The following is a 24,634-nucleotide window of genomic DNA, read 5'->3' on the forward strand; positions in this document are numbered from 1 at the left end:
ACAATTTTATATCACGTTACTCGCCTGAATGTGCATGATTAACGAGCATGCAGGACGTGTTCAATACGTCCACCTTGTTGGCGTATCACCTCTTCAAGACAAACCCTGATTTTCCAACTATCCTACGACACAAGTCCACTGTCATTCCCTGAAAGGAAGTCGTGATAGCCGCTCGCAGTTGCATTAGATTTCCTGGTTTATTGTGATAGATTATCTTCTTCAAATATCCCCATAAGAAACAGTCACAGGGATTGATATCCGGGCTGTGTGGCGGCCAGTGGCGTAGCATTAATATAAGCTAAAAAGCTCCGCTTCCCCAGTTAATAATAATTTTATAACAAACATGCAGTTTATGAACAAAATTATTTATTAATTTTAATACAATTTATATTTACGCGTTAAATATTGTGATGTGACAGCTCAGGATGATTTGTGATGCAGCAGTAAACATTAAGCCTGCACACACCAGCTTCCAATCCCCTCATTCTTCTGTGTAACCCACTCCGCAGATTTTCCATCTCTTTCTAACAAAACTACCCTGGTCGCAAGGCTCGCAAGAAGCTAGCTTTAACATTGAAAAGAATTTGGTTTCCGAGTTATCCCTTTCGTGAGTTGTGTTTAGTTGAAGTGTTAGTGTGCACTGTGGCTGATATAAGAAATAATGAGTGAAATAACAGTTGCTGACACTAATTTACTTGAATTTTAGGACAATTCCATTATAAAGACTGACTTATGAACAAAAGTGTGATTTAAAAAACAAACGACCGACTCCCTTGCTATCAATGAAGGACACAACCGAGACAGACGCATACTTAGGTAATTACTAAGACTGTATTTACCGTTAATATTGTGATTTCTCTAAATATGACAGAGAATGAGCTACCTAGTGTTAAATTATACGTATACGTGTCTATTTGTTAGAGATATGTGTAAACAATGAAATCATAATTTACTATGTACTATTTGAGGTGCTGCCTTATTGGTGTTACTTACGAGGTTCCAACCAATCTTCGGACTGCTGACTTGACATTGACTACTATTTATTTTAAGACTATATTTTTACAATATGTTTTCTCATATGTACATGGAAGAAAATTTGAGTTAGCTTCCCCTGCTCAAAATTTTATGCTACATATCGAACTGCACTGAAAATGTTCTGGATATCGATGGGACATCACATGGGGCCCAAATTGTTCATTCAGGGAATCCAGAACAACATTTGCTGTATGAGGATGAGCTCCGTCTTGCATAAACCATTGTGTCTCCATTGATAGCATTGTTGCATAGAGTTGCGAAAGAAAATTATTTTGCAACATGTCCATGTAGCGCACACTGTTAATAGTGTCGTTAAAAAAAAAGGCCCAATGATTCCATGATTGGAAACCACATCACACACACACCCACTTTTTTACCATCATTTTCAATTTTCTACACTCTTTGTTTCCGCGTAAAACAACACCATCTTCACTTTCTGTTCGAGCGTCAAGTGGCCCTTGTTTGCCATGTTCCACAAATCTCAGTGGGTGGCACTGCGCATGCGCGACATTGACAAGTGCTGCCTTCTGCTGAACCATGCATGGACTAAGGCTGTTAGTTACAAAATTTGAAAGTTCTAAACCCAAAATGAAACGTTTTATTAGATATTTTCAGTGTATGACATTTCATGCACCACTCTGTAGTATAAGCCCTTAATACTACATACAGTGGGGCATCGATAATCCAAATGTCAATCATCCGATAAGTCAAATATCCGAACTCATATTTTCTCTGATTAATTTTTTTATTTAATTAGGTACCATACACACGCTACAGTACATATTTATTTTCCTCTGTAACATAGGCTACTGAGAAAGATCTCAGTTGACATGATTAACAGTGATGAGATATTAATGAGATACTGTTGTTGTTGTTTTCTAATGCCAGGCGTTTGACAATAAAGTCATTTGACCTCTTCCACTCCAATATTTTTCAAAGATATTATCATGACCAGCCAATGAAGCACAGATTTTGAGGTGTTCCGAATCCATTTCTTCGTTTGAGTTGCACAATGGGCAGTTAGGGGACTGATATATTCCAATTCTATGCATGTGTTTGGCCAAACAATCATGGCCTGTTGCCAATCTAAATGCAGCTACAGACGATTTTCGTGGTAAGCCGGGAATTAACTGTGGATTTTGATGCAGAGAGTTCCATTTTTTCCCTTGGGACTGAGTTATCAAATTTTGTTTGTTGAAGTCTAAGTCTGTAGATTTAATAAATCTCTTCACAGAGTAATACGTAGATTTAGTAACAGGTTTGTAAGTAGCAGTGCTGCCCTTCTTTGCTAAAGCATCCGCATTATCTTTTCCCAGGATTCCACAATGGGATGGTATCCATTGGAATACAATTCTTTTATTGAGTGATATTAATTGAGAGAGCATTTTAGTTATTTCTGCTGTTTGAGATGAAGGTGTGTGTTTAGAGACGATTGATAGAATAGCTGCTTTGGAGTCTGACAATATAACTGCATTCCTAAATTTATTGATGTGGCATAGAAGATTCCTGAGACATTCACTTATTGCAATGATTTCACCATCAAAACTTGTTGTTCCATATCCAAGTGATCTATAAAGTGAGAAGAGACAGCACGTAACACCTGCACCGGCACCTTGTTCTCTGGAGATCAAGGATCCGTCGGTGTATAAATAAAGCCAGTTTTGTGGAGGGTACCTAATATTAATTGTCTCTAAAGACAATTGTTTCAGTATTTCAGTGTTTACTTCTGATTTCAGTATTTCTTCTGTACTATACACTGTATTACAAGGCTCTTCTCGGAAATTACTGGTGCACATTGTTATGTCAATCATCTCGCTTCAGTGAGCTTTGGCAAATTACCAACCATAAATGCTTAAGAACTCTCTCACTCAGAATGCTTATTGTTTGCAGAAATAACCCAACTCTTTTCACTGCCTTTTAGTACAAGGAATCTAGAGATATATTAACAAACAGTAGCCTTCTGTTACTGAATAAACACGAACAGTTTCATTTTCAATTTGAAGAAGTTTGTTCAAGTGATGGGTTGTCTTGGGTTCTGTGCTAAAGTAATTGATTATGTTTTTCGATCGCCTTCTGCTGAAGAGATTGAGGGATCTCACCGCAATAAAACGAAGATCTTCATTTCAGCAACGAAAAATCAGCGATTTCTTCAAGCAATAAGGTACGTACTGTATTTGTGTCATTGTTACCATTATTATGTATAGTACATATTTTGTATAAAATCAATATCCCGAATTTAAAAGAAAACTTACAAATTAAACCAAACTCTTTAACTCTATTCAATATAGAATATAATCTAAATTTAACAAAAGAAATACTGAAATCAGAAGTAAACACTGAAATAATGAAACAATTGTCTTTAGAGGCAATTAATATTAGGTACCCTCCACAAACCTGGCTTCATTTATACACCGACGGATCCTTGATCTCCAGAGAACAAGGTGCCGGTGCAGGTGTTATGTGCTGTCTATTCTCACTTTATAGATCTCTTGGGTATGGAACAACAAGTTTTGATGGAGAAATCATTGCAATAAGTGAAAGTCTCAGGAATCTTCTATGCCACATCAATAAATTTAAGAATGCAGTTATATTGTCAGACTCCAAAGCAGCTATTCTATCAACAGTCTCTAAACACACACCTTCATCTCAAACAGCAGAAATAACTAAATGATCTCTCAATTAATATCACTCAATAAAAGAATTGTATTCCAATGGATACCATACCATTGTGGAATCCTGGGAAACGAGAATGCGGATGCTTTAGCAAAGAAGGGCAGCACTGCTACTTACAGACCTGTTACTAAATCTACGTATTACTCTGTGAAAAGATTTATTAAATCTACATACTTAGACTTCAACAAACAAAATTTGATAATACAATCTCAAGGGAAAAAATGGAACTCTCTGCATCATAATCCAAAGTTAATTCCCGATTTACCACGAAAATCGTCTGTAGCTGCATTCAGATTGGCAACAGGCCATGACTATTTGGCCAAACACCTGCATAGAATTGGAATATATCAGTCCCCTAACTGCCCATTGTGCAACTCAAACCAAGAAATGGATTCGGAACACCTCAAAATCTGTGCTTCAGTGGCTGACCATGATAATATCTTTGAAAAATATTGGAGTGCAAGAGGTCAAGTGACTTTATTGTCAAATGCCTGGCATTAGAAAACAACAACATAATATTTTGTATGTGCAGTACAGTATTTTAATGGTACATTATCGTAAAGAAACTTTATCCTACATATTTTACACACCGGTACTCTGTCATTTTTATGTTCGGTTTTCCAAACAATTGCATATCCGAACTATACCTGATCCCAATTAGTTCGGATAATCAATGTCCCACTGTATTACATAAAAAACATACATTTTTAAACAGAAACTGTTCAAACAGATTGTGCGACATGTAGCCTACAGCTGAAAAAAAAAAAAAAAACAATTAGAAACAAGTCATCTGTCTGCTAGATGACATATCTATATGAATTCAAAGCAACAATGCTGCAAGTTTTTAAAATGACCACTTAAACTGCCAAAACTGAAGGTAATCGATACAAATGGCCTGATGATTAATTTATTCTTGCAATAGACCTACAGTACGTAACTATATGAGTAAATCTCTCAAATGTTGCTAATTTGAAGTTCAGCACCACTCCTGAAAAAAACTAACTTTAAAGGAAGGTTGAAAAAAATCGTATGTCTTTTATGACTTATAGCCTATTTCCCACCTCAAATTAATGTTTAAATATTTCATACAATAGTGATAAAAAATGAAAAACTCCTTAACAAATGTCAGCCTCCTGGACTGTCTGTTCCACTTTCATATAAGAATTTAAGACTCCTGACTCTACAATAATTTTTTTCTTAATTATCTGATCCAGTATTTTGAAAAGTATGCTTAAAAGGTTAATGTAAGATGTCTACAAAATATTTTACACCACGTACACGTTTCTTGCGTATTTGTAAAGTTTGTCCCGATTTTTAAATGTTAGCCTCCTGGAAAAAAAAAAAAAAAAATATAGGGATATTTTTGCTATCTAGGTAGGTATTTTTTTCTTCTTAGGTTCTTAATACGTAAGCAGCTGTGCAATTGGAGAGTAACATCAAACACGGAAATGAGATTCTTCTTCTAACATTATTTTTGGAGCTTGCAAATAGAGAAAAACAGTAATGTCCCAATGTCTCAGTATATTGTGTCAATATACTGGTAACCATTACTTTTGAGATAGGCTATAAACTATAAAATTCTAAAATAATTATAGGCCTATCTCGAAATTATCATGTAGCAGACTGATATTTCTAAACCACTTACATTACTTAGAAATTACATTCATGGCCTAGCAATAAAATAAACTACTTAGTGCAAAATGTCAACCTCCTGGCAGTCAGCCTCCTGGGTCATGTCAGTCTGCTGGCTTTTTTATACCAGGAGGTTGACAATCATCTTACAGTGTAATTAGATATTTTATTTACTGAAATACGATTTAGCAATCTGTTAGTAAGCCTACATAATGCTAATGGCATACCGGTCAGTTTTGGACTTTTCGGTATTTTATACTTTTTCTAGACAATGGCTCCAAAAAAGAAAGAAACAGAACATCACAGATTGGAGAGGTTGAAGAAGAAAAGAGAAGCCGAAAAACTCAGACAGAAAAAGAAAAAGCACAGACTTTAGTAAACATTCCTTCTGTAAGTATGCACAGGAGGTAAAGCCATTCCACTTTGGTGGGTCAACTCTTCACATAGGAGTGGCATACAATAATTCCGGGGGAAAAGATGAGGAATTGTATTAATTTTGTACTCTGACAGCCTAGTCATAATCCTACTGCTAAATCATTAGAGACTAAAATATATTTGTTCAACTTCCTTTGCCATTGGGTTTCCAGACCATTAATGAGTACAAATATATTTTTTTAATTTCTTTGGTAAGTACAGCAAATGACATTTTGTGTGCCTTTATAATTGGGTTTCCATATCATATATCTTCTTTCATATACGTAGATGGGAGGATAATATTAAAATGGATTTGAGGGAGGTGGGATATGATGATAGAGACTGGATTAATCTTGCTCAGGATAAGGACCAATGGTGGGCTTATGTGAGGGTGGCAATGAACCTTCGGGTTCCTTAAAAGCCAGTAAGTAAGTAAATCTTCTTTGGTATAGCAGACACCACTACTGTACGAGTATTTTATTCAACGTCAGCCTCCTGGACCTTTAAACTTAGGGGCCCAAAAATTGGCATTTAAACCCGATAAAGTATGTGACCACTATTTTTGAAGGAAAGAATATCTAGAAATAAGTCCATTAGAATTTTTTTCAAATTTTTTTGGAGAATATTTTACTTTTACAGTTACTGAGGTTGGAGATATGCTACATTTGAGAGATTCACCCATATATTTAATGAAAAAAATACAAATATTATTAAATTAAAATGACAGAACAAACATGGATATAGTATAAAAACATAGACACCAAAAATTTAACCCAATTTTCAAATACGTCATAAAGTATAATTTACTGCATGGTAAGCCTAAAATTTTTTATTGTCTGAAATATTCTATTCCACTCCCTGTGTTTATGCATTTTATTCGTATTACATGGCTATGACAGAAGTCCGTAACAAACCACCATTTCCTTCTCCTCCAGCCACGATAAGAAGAAACCAACTTGGTATTCATTGGTTTGATAATTTTATTGAAATCAACACAGGAAAGCGTCATAAATCCAAATACACCTTCGCACTGTCAATCGAAATGATATTAAATACAAATACACTCTAAAACTCAGCCATCGTATTTTCAATATACTACCGGTATCGGTATTAACTCAAAATTACGTAGCACTGTCCCATAACAACGTAGACTATTGGCTATAAATATTTAGAACTATAACACACAGACTTACTTTATTTATAACCCCACACCTTCGAAGGCATCTGGGCGTAAATGACACATCCAATGGTGGTATTCTGAAAAGAAGTGGTGCAGTATTTTATTATACCGTATTCTGTCATGTGAAATCGGCTTCATATATATTAAGTAATTTTAAAACAGTGATACAAATATTTTACTCAATTTGTCCTACTCTACAATGGTATACAACAAACACTGCACACTTTATCATTAACAAAACTTACTTATATAGCCAAAATACTTAGGACGAACTGTCAACCGCTGGAACTGTTATGTAAAACTTAACCATAACCTACGGAAAAGATTCGCTCACTCTGGGGATTGATATAAAATATTCATGAACAACACATATTGCCTTCGAAGAAATTTGTCCTCGCTGACATTATATACATGGTATGTTGGACCAGCGTAGGCTTATTTCTCAATCAATACTCAAACTTCGCGACCGCGCATAACAGATCTTTCCCCTGTTAACTGTCATGATATTTACCAGCTTCACAACATTAATAATTAACATCAATTTAGTGAATTTATATATTACAATTTAAAGTATGATACGTAGAACAAAAATGTTAATACAAAATGCTTAACAGCATGTACTATAAAACAATATTATCCATTTTATTAATTATCACCGTTACCTGTTTGAAATTTCCGCCATGTTTATGAATTCAGACCAGAGATATACATGCCCAAATGAACACCAGGGTCGCGAAAGTCGGCTCATATTCCCAGAGAGTATCTGTTGCCAACACTCATGACCAAAAAGAAACTAAACCGTGAGTGGAAAACAACTATAGTCCATTTAAGTTACGTCTAGCGGGATTCAGTGATAGCCTGTTGGCAACACTGTGCCTGCACAGAACCATGCTGCAAACGCTGGTTACAATGAAGTTGGCGGCACAACGAGTTAGAAAGAGAAAGATATTGAGTGGTCATTGCGCCGCCATGTTTGAAGAAAATTGAACGACCGTCGGTAATGAACTTATGCGCCCAAAACAAAGTGGGCATGGTGATAACTGACATTAGAATCGTCAGCTGTCTTAATTTCGTTTGCATAAATCAGTTAAACTGAAGTGGAAAAACCTAGTATTTCGTCTAATACGTGCTAGGAACTTAATCTAAACTTATCTACGCTAAATTTAAAACACTTGAGCTATTCCTAGAAGGAATGCTTAAAAGAATAACCTAAGCAAAATTGTCATGTAGTATGACAAGAAGTCCTAGCAAATATACTGAAGAAAATGTTAACATTCTTAGGTTCTTTTAAATGCGACCTGCAAGATTGCCTATAATATGAACGAGTATGATTCGGATGATTTTATTAAATTGTTTTCCCAGTCTCTACACGTTGCAAAACTATTTACTATACCATAAGATATACAATGAAAGTAGGCCCTATCTGTAGTAAACAACCTTTACCTCCAAGCTTGTAACGTGGGTGCTTGTACTTGCAAACACGCGTGACAAAACACGCTTTCAGTTTTTTTGTTACAGTAAAGTATAATTATTAATATCGAAATGTGAACGTGAGGCCAACAGCCGGCTGGTCTGTCTGGGCCTTTCTAGGGCTATGGCACCACAGATTATTATTAGTGTATAATTGAGCACCCACGTACAATAATGGGGTAAGTAGTTACGAAATATATTCATACTTACCCCATTATTGCACGTGGGTGCTCAATTATGTTCTTTCATGTCCTTCCAGTCAAAATACTAACAACAATACGACCTACTCCAGAGTTTTGCGTTATTTTGGATGCGAGTGTCGAAATACAATTTTAATATTTGATTGCTATTACTAGGTTTGAAACGGAATTGTAGCGGTTATATCCGTATTTAGTTTAACTTTATTACTAGTGAACCATTTATTTGATTAATCGTTTGTCTTCGAAATAGGCCTACTTCTTATAAGCTACAGCTCATCGTCTTCTTGTATAAGCAGTAAGGACAGAAGGAGCAGAAATGAAGGATGCCGGTGACGAAATACAGTTTTAATATTGTATTGCTATTTGTTTTTCACTGGGTCTGAAACGGAGTTGTATTGGTTTTATCCGTATTTAGTTTAAGTACATTACCAGTGAACCATTTATTTTGTTTATGCCGGGCGTTGTTACACATTTATGCATGAAAAAAAAAATGCTGCTAATTAACAAAACTATGGACTTAACTTCATAAAATTTACATGAAACATGATATATCAGTTGTCTTTTTCCTTTTGACATTGCAGTTATATGCAGCACACACAACAGGCATGTTTTTTCTTCGTTTTTTTGTACTCCTTACCTCCGTTAAACAACATTGCAAGCAGACGAATTTTTACAAAGGTGGGCGCTTAGCTCAGATCTGCCGTGTTTCGCGGTGGCACCGCAAAGAGCGCTGTACAGGACAACATGGCCACTCTATAGTCTTCTCTTTCTATCTCGTTGTGGCGGCAACGATAATTTTCGGAGTAGAGTTTGCAAGTACAAGCACAGTCTAGTATATACAGTCACGAAGCTCGATACGTAGTAAATATGCATCCATAGATAGTTGCTAAACACTAGGATCGCTACTATCGCCTCATTACAGACAATCCGACCTGTACAGTCTATAGTTTCGAGTACCATAATAAACTAAAGCTTCGTGACTATATACTAGTCTGTGGTACAAGCATAACTTATTTCTATCTCGTTTTGCGCGGAAAATATGAATTATTTTTTTCTCTCGTGTTCTGGTAGTGCCATGGCACGATGACACTGCCTCTAAAGCCGCCCCTATTATGTAGCAATCCGCGATAGCATAATGTATACTTAAACCATTTTGCCACAAATTTCCACGATAAATTACTATAGCGCTACGAAAGGAAGGCATATTTTCATTAGAAAATGAATTGAATCCATTCCTATTCGTATGAACATATTTAAGGTCCAGGGACGTTCCTTCGAAGAACGTGGGATAAATTCATTTATTACCAATGCTTCAACGTACAATCAGAGAGAGTGCATTTCAAGAGTCAATCAGTTACAAACATGGCATGCTCAGGATGCCACATGAGGTGCGAGCATTTAGGCAAGAATATTGAAGTCGTTTATTTTCGGTCCCAAATTGACTTTGCCCCTCAAATTTTCTTTTGTTAGTACATATAACTCGAATAGAAGCTAAGTAGGTAAATGAATCATGCATACTTTCGGTAGCACTCTGGTACAGAATTAATCTAATTTTTACTCCGTTTGTGTTGTGTTATTTGTCCAGGAAAAACAGGCTACTCATCTTTTATTTGGGCTGTCGCAACATACAAAAAATAAACTTTTAAAATTTCAGCTTCATAAAGTCGTGATTCTCGATTTTTTTTTTAGATTAATTCATGGTTTTCTTGAAAGAGAATGTATTGTACTGCACTGTTACCTGGGGGGGGGGGACTTTCAGTAGCTCCTGAAAATTTTAGGGTTAGAACGTACTCATACAAGAGGTCTGTATTTTGTTAGACCGACAGAAATATATAAAGTTATTGCAATTTTATGTTGTAAAATTGCGAAACAGCTCAAGATTGATATGTTGGTGATTCTCTTCAATCCAATTTGTTGAACACAGATGATACTTTCAACACGTGCATATTGATGTTTCTGTGTTGAAATATTTGTATTCTGGTTCTTGTAATTGAAAGTCTTGAAATTAAGGTATATTACCCTTCTTGAATAAATTTTAACACTTTTAAAAGCTTTATGTTTTAATTAAATTAAATTATGAGGAACACCTTCTTCGAACATAAGAAAGATTATAAGCGAAGTTGAATTACATATCAAAGAGTCGATATAAAATTCATAGTAGGTTCCATCCAGACTCATAATTGGAAAATATTTATACTTACTTACTTACAAATGGCTTTTAAGGAACCCGAAGGTTCATTGCCGCCCTCACATAAGCCCGCCAGCGGTCCCTATCCTGTGCAAGATTAATCCAGTCTCTATCATCATATCCCACCTCCCTCAAATCCATTTTAATATTATCCTCCCATCTACGTCTTGGCCTCCCTAAAGGTCTTTTTCCCTCCGGTCTCCCAACTAACACTCTATATGCATTTCTGGATTCGCCCATACGTGCTACATGCCCTGCCAATCTCAAATGTCTGGATTTAATGTTCCTAATTACGTCAGGTGAAGTATACAATGCGTGCAGCTCTGCGTTGTGTAACTTTCTCCATTCTCCTGTAACTTCATCCCGCTTAGCCCCAAATATTTTCCTAAGCACCTTATTCTCAAACACCCTTAACCTATGTTCCTCTCTCAGAGTGAGAGTCCAAGTTTCACAACCATACAGAAGAACCAGTAATATAACTGTTTTATAAATTCTAACTTTCAGATTTTTTGACAGCAGACTGGATGATAAAAGCTTCTCAACCGAATAATAACATGCATTTCCCATATTTATTCTGCGTTTAATTTCCTCCCGAGTGTCATTTATATTTGTTACTGTTGCTCCAAGATATTTGAATTTTTCAACCTCTTCGAAGGATAAATCTCCAATTTTTATATTTCCATTTCGTACAATATTCTGGTCACGACATAATCATATATTTTGTCTTTTCGGGATTTACTTCCAAACCAATCGCTTTACTTGCTTCAAGTAAAATTTCCGTGTTTTCCCTAATCGTTTGTGTATTTTCTCATAACATATTCATGTCATCCGCATAGACAAGACGCTGATGTAACCCATTCAATTCCAAACCCTGCCTGTTATCCTTAACTTTCCTAATGGCATATTCTAAAGCGAAGTTAAAAAGTAAAGGTGACAGTGCATCTCCCTGCTTTAGCCCGCAGTGAATTGGAAAAGCATCAGATAGAAACTGACCTATACGGACTCTGCTGTATGTTTCACTGAGACACATTTTAATTAATCGAACTAGTTTCTTGGGAATACCAAATTCAATAAGAATATCATATAATACTTCCCTCTTAACCAAGTCATATGCCTTTTTGAATCTATGAATAACTGATGCACTGTACCCTTATACTCCCATTTTTTCTCCATTATCTGTCGAATACAAAAAATCTGATCAATAGTCGATCTATTACACCTAAAACCGCACTGATGATCCCGAGTAATTTCATCTACATACGGAGTTAATCTTCTCAAAAGAATATTGGACAAAATTTTGTACAACTGGAAAATATTTGTATTTTATAAAATTGAGGAGCCCTGGTCGAAGAAAGACAACAGTTTTGAGGACTCAACAGCATTGACTTGCAGTGCTCCTATCCTGTCTAGTTATTTTCTAACATTTTATCGGAATTAATTGTTTATATCGACATATGCTCTTAGTATCATCATTATATGATGTACTGGAGAAATATTATGTTGACCACTTAAGATTTCTATGCCTCTGTATTTAAACTAACATGTGTCAACACTGTATTAATAAGGAAGCTTGTAAGATTTATATTTCCACTCTTATTATACGCTAGAATATGAAAGAAAAGCAATAACGAGTTACTCAAAGCATTGCAGGAAATTCAGTATCTTTCATGTCTGTATTGTTATTATTTTTGTGAGAAGTGAAATTCGAAGAAAATTGTATTGCAGTAGACAAAAAATAACACATATGGAACCAGCTGTATGTAGTAAATAAATATCAGTCACTAAAAATCATGATTTTAATTTGATTCTAATCTATAGAAAGAGTCAATTTGCCTGTTTTATATTAAAAATAGAAACCTACAGAAAATATTCCTATTCAAAACAATTAGCTACCTTTATCAATGTGAGCTCGCTTTTGTACAAGAACTATTTTCTTTCTACTATAGAACATCTTAACAACACTTTCAGTAACTTGTTAATGCTATTCTTTCATATTTTAGAAAGTAACAACAATGGAAATATAAATCTTACAAGCTTCCTCATTAATACAATATTGGCAAGTGTTAGTTTAAGTACAGAGGTACAAAAATCTTATGTGGTCAACATAATATTTCTCCAGTACATCATATAGTGATGATTAGGAGGCGGATCTGCGTGCATTGTCCCTGAAGTTTAGTATGCATGGGCTGTGTTGCTACTGCTCGCATCGCGTCGTGTCTAACCTGTTTCGTTTTCTAACCGCACACAGATCTGCCCTCTAATGATGATACTACGGGCATATAAACCATTATTACCGACAATATGTTAGAAAAAAAGACTGAAGGCAAATTGATCATTTTACTGTATTATGACTTGTATTTCACTTAGACACAATGAAGTTTTTCTTTTTAATAGCTTTTCAGAAATTAAAAATTATAAAAAAGAAGTTACTTAAGCCCCACTGACCACGCATCGAAGAATTATGAAAATAAAAGAAATAAACACAAATTTTACTTTATGCTCGACCATACCGAAATGTAGTAATTATACACCTGGTAGCAGTCCTTTAATGCATGCCATTAAAGTACACCTATTCATTAAAGTTCAGGTGTTCAGCCAATGACAAGTCAGCTTTGTACCGTTATAAAACCGCAAGTATCGATTATTCTCGGATATGCAATTGAAAGACAATTAGCGAAAAGTCACAGAGGCTGGAAATCCAATGCTGTCGCAGAAGATTATGTTCTGTTATTATAATAATTAGCGTTAATTGTAAATAATATTCAAATAAATTCAATTTGTCATCTCGTTTTTCAATTCTAAATCAATTTCCATGTTATATCAGACTAATGTTCATCTTATTCTCTGCCAAGGTCAATGACATTTGGCCTCGGAAGAAACTAATACTTTCGCGTCTGCGCACATCTCACAATTCAGGTCAGTTCGCACATAACCATAAGAAGACCTAATTTTGAATAATTTCAAGTTAGAAATATGGTCGAGCATAAAAAGTCGTATGAAACTTGCCTATAATGGTAATTAAGATGCTTGTATGAAAATTATGAAACTCGCGCTCGTTTCATAAACAAACATACTTGCGTCTTAATTACTACCATTATAGGCTCGTTGCATAATGTACTATTATATGCTAGTCTTTAGACCTCCTGCGGCTCGGTGAAAAACGTAATCAGAGATCTAGTTTTTTTTACTGCTTATAATACAGATTACAAGACAATTTTTGTACACACGTTTTGAATTTCGGAAATTTTTTTCAATACATTCTAGTATTTCAGCATTTTTTAAAGATTATGCTATTAATCTGGTTGTATATTTTATCACAGTCTTGCTCAAAATTTATTCTATGTAGGTCTAGTTCAGTTTTCAAAGCCAATGTGTAGCTAGACCAGTCAGTCTTTTTAAATTCCAGGAGGCTCTCGGTGTAGGATTCCTATTGTTTCGTCTTGGAAACTGGATGTTTGCTAATACCAAACAATGCCCACTTCAATACCTTCAGCTGAGTTTGAAACCGCGAATTCATATCTAATGGTAGCCACATGCGTAAAATCTAAAATAAAAAAAGAACACGCTCAGATGTAATTGTAAACATATATACACATTTCTTGCAATTTATTTTATGACAAAAATACATAACAATTTGAAACTTAACCATTATACAAACTTTCAAACTAAACATTCAACAGCTCAGCCATACAAAATCCTGAGAGATTTATGAAATACATGATCACACAAGGCACCATATAGGAACTCTCATTTACGATCAATAGGAAGAATTAAGCAATTAATTGTATAAAATACATTATTAAAATATTAATACCCTAAGAAATTTACAGCCACATCATCTCAGTGTAAATTTGTACTTCCATGAGCATAAAATCACTGAGCATAAGTTTACAAAAGACCATATTTTAAGTCACAACCATTTAAGTCAATATGACTAGAAATAATGTGCATTTACATTATGTCTGAGGTTTTGTATCTGGACCACATTATCTCCAGGATTATAAAGGAAAAGCCAGAGATAATATGTACCACACATTACTTTAATAGGACTTATTATTCAATTTTATCAATGACACCAGTAGCAGAAGAAATTCTCTGAAATTAATATGGAAGCTCTTCATTGGCTGCCGAATGATGGCAGTCCCATCACTAATCTTAGCTTCAAATGTTACTAGTGTCTTGAGGGACACTATTATTATAATTAATTTCTCCAAAGGACTTCCACATGTATCAGCTTGTATCGATATTAATAATAAACAGGGAAAATTCGACTTGGTTGAACGGAATTGCTGAAAATAGGAGCCTGGAATGTAAGAGAATTCACAAATAAAGAAACAGAACTTGAAAGTTTAAAAATAAAAAATTGGTGTTATAACCACCTAAAAACTGAAAAGAATATAGAAGTGACACACTATGCAATTATACACAGAGTGAGTAAGAAGTATGGAACATTTTCTACTTTCTGTCTAAATGATACTGAAAAGCTTCACAACTGATATTAGGTTCGTTCCAACAAGCGGTTCATGGATCAGTTCATGTACGGTTCCTGTACCATCTTATGCGCATGCGCTAGTTGAGCATCTGCTGTGGGATTGAAACTGGACTGGATGCTGTTGGAATGCTTTTGCGGATCGTTATGTACTAAATCCAGAGATGCTGTAACTGTGATCATCTTTGTTAAGAATGGGATGCTTATTATTATCATCGTTTCGCAGCTAATTCTAATTGCAGAAAATAGAATTTCGATCATTTTCTATAAAAAGATGACAAAAAATATGGAAGGCAAGAATTCCGCTCATTCCATGTCGTGTACTGGGGGACTCTCATCTAAAAATAGTTCTTTTTTAATTATTAATGTATGTACGTTATTTATTATACTTTTAATCAAAGCTGCATGTTGAAATTGTAATTAACTATTTCAATACCCAAATAATTTCCATTCCCTTTCTTTTTGGCGAAAATTTAAATTAAATCTCTAGTTTTATTATTAGTCTGTACTGTCATTTTTCATCTTTAACCTCATTGATGCGAACAGTCGATCATGTCTTTCTTCAGTATCCAGGAGACGTTGGTGAGCTTATGCGCATGCGCGTCTCGCGTACTCTTCCGTACATGCCTCAATCCGCGGACTATTTCTGACCATTCTGAACCCGTGTCAAAAGCTTGTTGGAACGCCTGACTGCAGTACATGTTTCCGGTTCAGGACTGGTTCGGATTGTGTTGGAACGCTTTTTCTGTATTGCACATGCTCACGATGGTTACGGATGGTTCCTGACTGTTATTGGAACGAACCTATTACTGGGCTCCAGAGAATCCACATTGGATGATACCGACACCATACACAACTCCACAAAAAGTGAATGTCTGGATTAGTGTAACTTGGTGGTAGGATTATAGACTCATTTTTATTGATGGAAATAAAATTCAGAACTTTATTTAAACCTTCTGCAGAATGAGTAATTTCAGCTTGTGGTACTTTATTCCCTGGAGAAAGAAGAGGAATTCAAGACGATATCTTTCCTGCATATTATGGAAGAGAGATGGCGAATTACTTGAACCAAGAAATTTCAGGACGATGGACAGGCAGAAGAGAAAGTATTGAAAGACCCCCAAGATCCCTTGATCTCTACTCATTTACATTTATTATTATTATTATTTTATTTTTTTTTTGTAGGGCTATTTGTAGTGAAGGGTCTACCAGGATCTGGAAGAGTTAAAACGAAGAATTAGGGATGAGTTGCAAAATATCAACCAAACAGTGTTGCTGAAAACATTAAAAAATTTCCAAGACAGACTTATGCATTATTTGACAGTGAATGGAGACCAATTTGAACACCTTCTATGAACTGATATTAACACATGATATAATAGAATATGTTACATTGTTTATAATGGTTTTTCTTTACGTTCTATTACCTTTATTAATATTGTAGTTAAATTTCAATGGTGCATATCCATTTTCTAAGCCTCAATGTTTTTTTTTTTGCTTATTTTTAACTATATTTTTTATTTTGTGTGTTTTTGAAACTTGAAGAATCCAAAAATGAAAAAAATAAGTGCATGGTATGATTAAGAAAACAGTCTCCTTGTCACACCTTTATAAGTGAAAAACATAGTTCTTGAAAACAGTTCAAAATGTATTCAATGTTTTGCCTCATATATCTTTTGTATAGGGAATTTTTTCATAAAATTAGGAACAAAACTACAAACAGTGTTTTATACTTATTAGACATCTAGTATTGTGGAGTGCTACAGCTAGAGTTGCTATATTAATAAAGACATCTTCAAAGTCAAGAATATACTTATATTTTTTAATAAATAAAAGAGTTGATAAACCTACGATCAAAATCAAATAGTGGTTATTTGATCCTTGAAAAAGGAAAAAATGAATGATATGTTCCATGGAGAATTACTAAAATTAATTATTAAATGCAATAGGAATGACTGTATTATAAAACGAAGACACATTAATACTAAAGGAAGGAATACGTACAGTTCCCCAAAGAAAGAATGGAGTCGAAACTTAGTGGTGGAAAGTCTAAGGTCTACAGAATGATACACGTGATAATATTCTTTGTCAGTATTTTGGAATGGCACCTGCCTACAGTAAGGCCAAAGGCTGAATAAATGCTTGTTTTTCCATCGTCTCAGTAGATCATATGGTTATATTATGTTGTTAATATAATGAAGAGGTCTTGGGTTATATCCCTGGTGTAAACGTGGCATAAGTGTTAAATACGGTTTATAATACGTACCCACCAAAATGATATTAAATGAATAAACCCAACTGCAGAAACTATTTTATTCTATGCCTAGCATGGTTCTAGAAAATAATGATCTTGAGCAGATTTTTTTTTTTTGCAATAATACAATACAGTAACTGAAAAATGCCGAGAGTTTAACTTAAAATAAGGAGATTCTTTTAAATATATAAAATAATGGCTGTGCCTTCCATCTTAAGGTACGGTCACACGTCGCTACTTTTGCAGCTCTGCAGTACAAAAAACTGTGCAACTCTCGTACTGCGACATGTGAACAATGGTGCAACCCGAAAAGTAGCGGCTGCCGAACCTGCTGCCCGCTACTTTTCCATGCTGCGTGCAGCTTAAAAGTAGCAATGTGTGAACAGGGTTCTCAGGGTTGCAGCCGTAGCATTTTTGATATTGGTTTTGTTGAAACTTTTGTTGCGGTTGCAACCAGTGTTACCACCCAAATGTGCCAATGATACTTTAATTGTTTGGATATATTTTAATGTTAAATGTGATGAAAATAAATTATTTGTAACAGTTATTAAATACACAACACAGTCTGAGCATAATTGCTGACGACATAATTAATTTTTTTAATTTTTCGTAGCGTAGTTTCAAACAGGAGGGTTGCCAACATTGATTATGTGAATATGCTGTTGGTTATCATTTAAGTATATAGGCCTTTATAGTAAAAATAATGCCAATTTCTGAATACTAGATACGACAGAAAAGCAAATAATAGATAAGTAATCTTTCACATGAGTTTCTTAATAATGCTAACATAACCACAAAATGTATATTGAGAAGTCAACACGGAGATGGAAACCTGCAGCATGACTGTGGCTGCAAAAGTAGCGCCTTGTGTGTGAACAGACTTGCAACCTCAAGTTGCAACTTTTGTGGCACTCGGGTTGCGCAGCACGAAAAGTAGCATGCAGCACGCTACTTTTGGCTTACGTGTGAACACGACAAGCAACTTTTGCAGCTGCAGTACAAAAGTTGCACTGCAAAAGTAGCGACGTGTGACCGTACCTTTATATGGACACTACACACAGGCTTTAAAAAGGATTAAATGGGAAGATTTGAAGCGAAAGAAATGTGATTTGTAAGATGGGTTGCAGATTACATGCACTGAAAAAAAAATTAAGATATTTGGAAGGAACTTTGTATCTGCGTTATTAAAGAATTTCTCTATTCAGGCAAACACGAATAACTGAAGAAGATCATGTGCTGAGGATGCCAGGCAACAGATACACCAAAGTTCTTTGGAATTACAATCCAAGATGTCAAAGCACTGGGAAGACCACGAAAAAAATGGAAGAAACAATTCTCTGGAGCTGGAACACACCTGGCATGGCCTAAGCCCTTGAAGGAGAAACAAAGATGATGATGATTCATAATTAAAGTTTCTTCAGCTTCTTATTCCTTATAGCTGTAAATATTTGTATACTTTCATCCAATAAAGAATTTAAGATCCCTACTGTAATCTCATTCTTCACGGTGATTTCGTCTTGATCATAATTTGTCCATGATGATTCTTCTTCATGGGATTCCTTTATGAGAATTTCATCTACAAAGTCTCTCTTCTTACGACTCCATCGAATTACGAGCTTCTCTTTGTATGTCTTAGAAGAAAATCCAAAAAGAGTGGACACTTGATTCACAACCGTTTCCTGCAACATCTCCTTCGATTTTGGAGGGAATACTTTTCTCCTTTTATGCGCGAAGGCAAGCCAATCCCAAGGAGCACAAGGTTTATCTCTCTCCCAGCCATATGCTTCTTTTACTAAATCTCTCGTCAAGTCAAAAACCAATTTCTTGAATACCTTCCTGCTATGTTTTTTAAAATCTGATGCGTTAACAGTATCAGGATCGTCATAAAATTCAAGAGGAGCTTCTACAATTTCTAGATTGACACCAGTTGTCAAGGCATCGTACAAATAACCAATCACTTCTACAGTTAATGAATGTAACTCATCAGCAGTAGTAAAGCGAGGCTCTTCTTCAGTAAGGTCTTGCTTGATTGTTGGCATGCTTGGTGGACTAGAACAAGGAGTTGTCTGTGTCCAGGTCTGTTGGTTGGGTGGAGTGTAAGGTGGAGGTGGTTTATTTGGTATTTCTCGGATGTAGAAGTATGGCAGCTGTTCTTGAGCTTGCTCCAGTTCTTGAATCTAAAAGAAATAAACATTTTCAAAAGTTAAATAAAGCTATATAAATAAAATATTCCTTTCCTAATAGCAACATGTAAAATTAAGTACATAATAAGGTAAGGGATCATGAAGATGTTCATCTATACTAATAATAAATCTGTAGCCAAAATTTTTCTGGTAATTTTCGATTTTCCAAAAATAATTGATGTTAACATGTATAATTAACCATTCTGAAACCGAAAATCGCTTTTTTGAAATTTTTGTTTGTATGTCTGTCTGTCTGGATGTTTGTTACCTTTTCACGCGATAATGGCTGAACGGATTTCGATGAAAACTGGAATATAAATTAAGTTTGCTGTAACTTAGATTTTAGGCTATATGGCATTCAGAATACACTATTTAATAGGGGGTGTTAATTAAATAAATCGAAATATCTCGCTTATTATTGATTTTTGTGAAAAATGTTACATAACAAAAGTTTCTTTAAAAATGATTTCCGATAATGCAAAATTTTGATAGGACTGATATTTAAGAATATACAAGACTTTTAAAATAACAATACAATACATTTTCACCACCGTCTCAGATTATAGCGTTGTTGTTCCTGCAGTAACTGCTATGTGCAAAATATAGAATTTTTGAGTAGGAAGAAAAAACACATTTATTCATTCCATGGTAATGGTTCATAGGAGATCGTGAATTCTTACATTTTCGAAAGAAAGAAATATAATTGCATATCACTATATATGCTGAATCACTATTTAAGTTATTTGAAGGTTTCAGAACCATAGTGGGCCAAGCGCCATTTACTGAAGACGTAGAAAACAAGGGTTAAAATTAAGTTATTACCATAATTCAATGGAAACATATAGCAAGTAATATAAAGTATACACATTAAAACTAAAAGATATGTCAATTTTCATTAAACTATGGTTGCATGTAATAACAATTAAGAAACATGTTAAAGGAATTGTCATTGCACCAAATGAGTGGTCTCTGGATCAAAATGATCGCATTTTAATTTTTTAAATACAATTTAAATTAAGTAACATATTAAACAATTTATTGTTCTATCAAACACGAATGTTCCTTGAATCAAATGTCCTATTTTAATTATGTAATTACTTTATATTTATTTCTAACGGGTGCAACAGAGCACATGGGTACGGCTAGTATTGAAATAAAGGAATTCAGAAAACTATACAAAGCAATAAAATGTACAGCACTGCAGTGAACATAGAATAAGTATGAACATGGGGCAATGCTAGACATGGCCACTATTCTGCAATTAGCCACTCCAATCGCTGCAATGTTGCCTAGTTAATGGCTGTGCTAGCTCATTGTGGCGAAGACTTCTTAATTCTTTCTTTACGTGCACAAAATTTATTACATATAGGACTGTTTTGATATCACGAGGAATATCTACTTTTAGTGAAGATGATTATCCAAACTTCCATGCCTGTACGATTCTCAATTGGCGAGATAAGCACTAGTCTTGAGGTTAATATAAACACAACGATCCTTCTTTTGTCAAACTAAAATATAACAAATGAGACTACATTTCTAAATCATAATTCACATCAGTGTGATTGAAAATATTGGTGAAGACACATTCCAAGTTGTTGAAAGGTTAAGTTTCTTTCTACATGCTTTAACATCTATATCATATCGTGTATGATGCTTGGGTATATCAGTAGGCCTTGAACTATTATTGTGATTTTGTTTCATTATCGTATGTATTGACATATTCATTTTAATCTGATTTCAATTTTACTAATGACTAGTCATACCCATGTGCTTCACTGCACTTATTACAAATAAATATTATACAAGTCGTCGTCTTCCTAACAAGTATTAGGCCGAGTGGCCTGTTATGGTCTCAAACTAGAATTTTCAGCCCATCTCTTCTTCGGACGACCCAGAGATCTTTTCCCATGTAGGTGGTAATGAAACAGTGCTTTTGGAATTCTGCATCTATCCATTTGTTCGAGATGACCCTTCCACTGAAGTTGATATTTGCTGATGAACTGCATAATGGGTTCTATTTGAAGTTCTTGCATTGTGTCCTCATTTTTTTTATGATCCCAGCGAGTATATCCAGCTGTTGCTCTTATGAACCTCATCTCACTTGCTGTTATTCTACTGACATCTTTATTCTTCACAGTCCACGCTTCACTACCATAGCTTAATACTGGCTGTGCTAAGGTTTTATACAAGCCTATTCTTGTGTGTCTTTGTACTAGTGAAGGTTTCATGATTTTATTAATGATCCCCATTGTTTTATTATATTTACATATTTTTTCAGCAATATCTACTTCCTCATAAGGTGATAGTGTATAGCGAAGGTAAGTGAAAGTATTTACTCTTTCTATTATATTATTATTTCTATTATTTATGTTACTTGGTACAGGGAATTTGCCACAAAATGACATGATTTTCGTTTTTTTCAATATTAATTTCCATGTTATATTTTTCACTGCCCATATTTAAATTGTGTACTGAATATTGTAAATCATCTTCAGTTGATGCTATGAGAACTATATAAAGCATCAAGCTGCAAATTTCGATAAATTGGAATAAATCCATGGCGTGTCTGTCGCCAATTATATAAGTAAATGTTATATTTTAAAATACAGTATTGTTATTACTTAGTGAATAACTAAATAGACGAATATTACTGAAACGTTTTCAGTTACTTCAGTTAAACAGGTCGCCCTGTGTACATCTCGTATAGGATGCCCAGAACTTACATGTAAAACTTAGCTGTTATCTAAATGATTATGTGATGATCATTATTATTATTACTAATATTATTAACAAAATGTGTAGGACCGTAGCAAAAATTAATAAAACGAAATTATATGATTCGGCAATAATAGGGACCTACAGCAATGCTCGGAATACAGGAAAATAGCAAAATACTAGAAAGGAACTAAATTTTAAAGTATTATTATTATTATTATTATTATTATTATTATTACTATCGTATATCACTCAAAGGTGCAGTATAAGACAGACAGAACAACTATCTTCAGTCTCTGTCACTATCACTGTCCCTCTGGCAACGTGCGCCTCAACCAGCATTCAACTGACATATCACGAGCATCCATGAACTCACTCTCACTCTCTTTCTTCCCCCTCCCCCCCTCTCAAGTCATCACAGTCTCTTTTCTACTTACTTTCGTTTCAACTTTTCTTAGTAGCCAGTCAAATGTTTTACTGGTAGTTTTAGTGATTTTTATAGGATGCAGAATCTTCTTCTACGAACTATTTTAATACAGTTAGAGCTGTACCACATATTTCTCTTCAAGCAAATCAACATCTGAACCTTTCGGTGTTGGACCCCGGACTCATTTCACCAGCATTATCATCTTCATCTCATTCAGACGCTAAATAACCTAAGATGTTGATAAAGTGTCGTAAAATAACCAACTAAAATAAAAAAATAAAAAACATCTGAACCATTTCCAGGGTATCTTTCTATTCTGACCTATTGAATCATTCTATGTATCTTCACGAGTTTACTATTATTTAACATAGCTATAGGATCATGGGTCAAATTGTAAGTAATTGAAACCTCTACTCCTTCATGTAGACCAGCCATTTTCAACCAGTGTGCCATGAATGATCCGCTGGTGTGCTGCGAGAAAATGAAAATAGTAAAGGTTGTCTTAGAAAAAAATTGGAAAAGTAAAAATGAAATAATTTTTGCCTTAGCAAAGTAAATGAACTCTGAAATAATACTTGCACATTGTTTTCCTCATAGAGAAGCACTTGTTTCAAAGTCACAGTTCCTGAGTTTGCAGAAGTATTGCAGCAAGTGATAAAAATAGTTAATTACATAAAAAGATCACCAAAAACAAGATTATTTTCATATCTTCGTTCTGCAATGGATTCTAAATAGACTCATTTGCTTATTTACACAGAAGTTAGATGGTTATCACGTGGTCGCGTACTGCCAATGTTTTATCAACTGAAAGTAGAACTTTTACTATTTTTTTTTTGTCTGAAAAATCTGAATATGTCAATTTTCTCAGTGATGATAGATGATAAGATTTATCTCATTTATTGTATTTTATGGTCCTCATTTCCTCCTAAAACCCTAAAAAAATTCCCCTATTGGAAAGTTCATCCCTTGTTTGGAACCACTGGTTTAGATTATATGAATGTGTCATGGGATTTTAAATTATAACTTTAGAGTCGCGACGCTGTTATTCCCGGCATGACTCCTCCTCTTTGCTTACGTCTTAGGAAGTGAAGGCTCTAGAAAGTCTAGGTAGGTAGTATCGTTCGCCATTTTTGTTCTTTCGTTTCTGAGCTACCATACGAGGAATCTATTTGCCACACCGTTAAACATTATCATGTCGTAGCTCCTATGATAATAAATCAAACGCACTGTAATTGAGCAAATAATTGAGCGGCAAATAACGTCTTCGTGTGCTTTCTGCGAACACCAACGAAAGAGCCAAAATGGCAGGAGATTAAATTAAGTATTTATCGAGCCTTAAGAAATGAATAACGTCTTCATCAGCGAATCACAAGATGCACACATTTAAATGTAGCCGATCTGCAACGTGATTGGCTGCCGGAAATTAGAGCAAAGGGACTATAGTGTGCCACAAGTTAAAAAAGGTTGAAAACGCTGATGTAGACAGATGTTAGGTGTCAAATTTACTTGACATCAAAGACATGACACCAATAAACTTGATCCGGTCCAGACTATTACCATACATTCATCTTAAGAACAAACGACTAACCTCTTGTTCAATCTGCAATTGCTGTAGCCGCAATTCCTCTGCAATTCGTCGTGTGTCTTCATCAAACCATTCCTGACAGGACAAATCAAAACCATTTTCTGCTGAATCCCCATTTGTTGAAAGTCCTAATGCCACCTAAAAAATAACAATTGATACATTTTAGTTTTCATCTAAGTTGTCCTTTAT

At 34.8% G+C, this 24,634-nt stretch overlaps 2 protein-coding genes across 6 annotated transcripts in view; both read right to left on the reverse strand.

The window, feature by feature from the left end:
• Pask (PAS kinase) overlaps positions 1–7,645 on the reverse strand; it is an 83,446-nt gene extending 75,801 nt beyond the window's left edge. For 2 of the 3 annotated variants that reach the window (XM_069826789.1, XM_069826788.1), the window contains exons 1-2: positions 7,180–7,393; positions 6,948–7,011 (exon numbers count right to left, since the gene is read on the reverse strand). Coding sequence is in view for 1 of the 3 variants with exons in the window: in XM_069826786.1 (XP_069682887.1) it covers positions 6,948–7,011; positions 7,597–7,616 (84 nt within the window). In the remaining 2 variants the exon portion in view is untranslated. Of the gene's footprint in view, positions 1–6,947; positions 7,012–7,179; positions 7,394–7,596 lie in introns of those variants that run through there. The other variant, XM_069826786.1, reaches the window with a different exon arrangement.
• A 6,718-nt stretch (positions 7,646–14,363) lies between these two features.
• Positions 14,364–24,634, reverse strand: part of LOC138700286 (centrosome-associated protein 350-like) — a 54,746-nt gene continuing 44,475 nt past the window's right edge. For all 3 annotated transcript variants that reach the window (XM_069826792.1, XM_069826790.1, XM_069826791.1), the window contains exons 19-20: positions 24,449–24,583; positions 14,364–19,712 (exon numbers count right to left, since the gene is read on the reverse strand). In XM_069826792.1, coding sequence (XP_069682893.1) covers positions 18,942–19,712; positions 24,449–24,583 — 906 coding nt within the window. In that variant the 3' untranslated portion in view covers positions 14,364–18,941. The remainder of the gene's footprint in view (positions 19,713–24,448; positions 24,584–24,634) is intronic.

The sequence above is a fragment of the Periplaneta americana genome, chromosome 5, assembly GCF_040183065.1.
Source record: "Periplaneta americana isolate PAMFEO1 chromosome 5, P.americana_PAMFEO1_priV1, whole genome shotgun sequence".
Taxonomy (NCBI): domain Eukaryota; kingdom Metazoa; phylum Arthropoda; class Insecta; order Blattodea; family Blattidae; genus Periplaneta; species Periplaneta americana.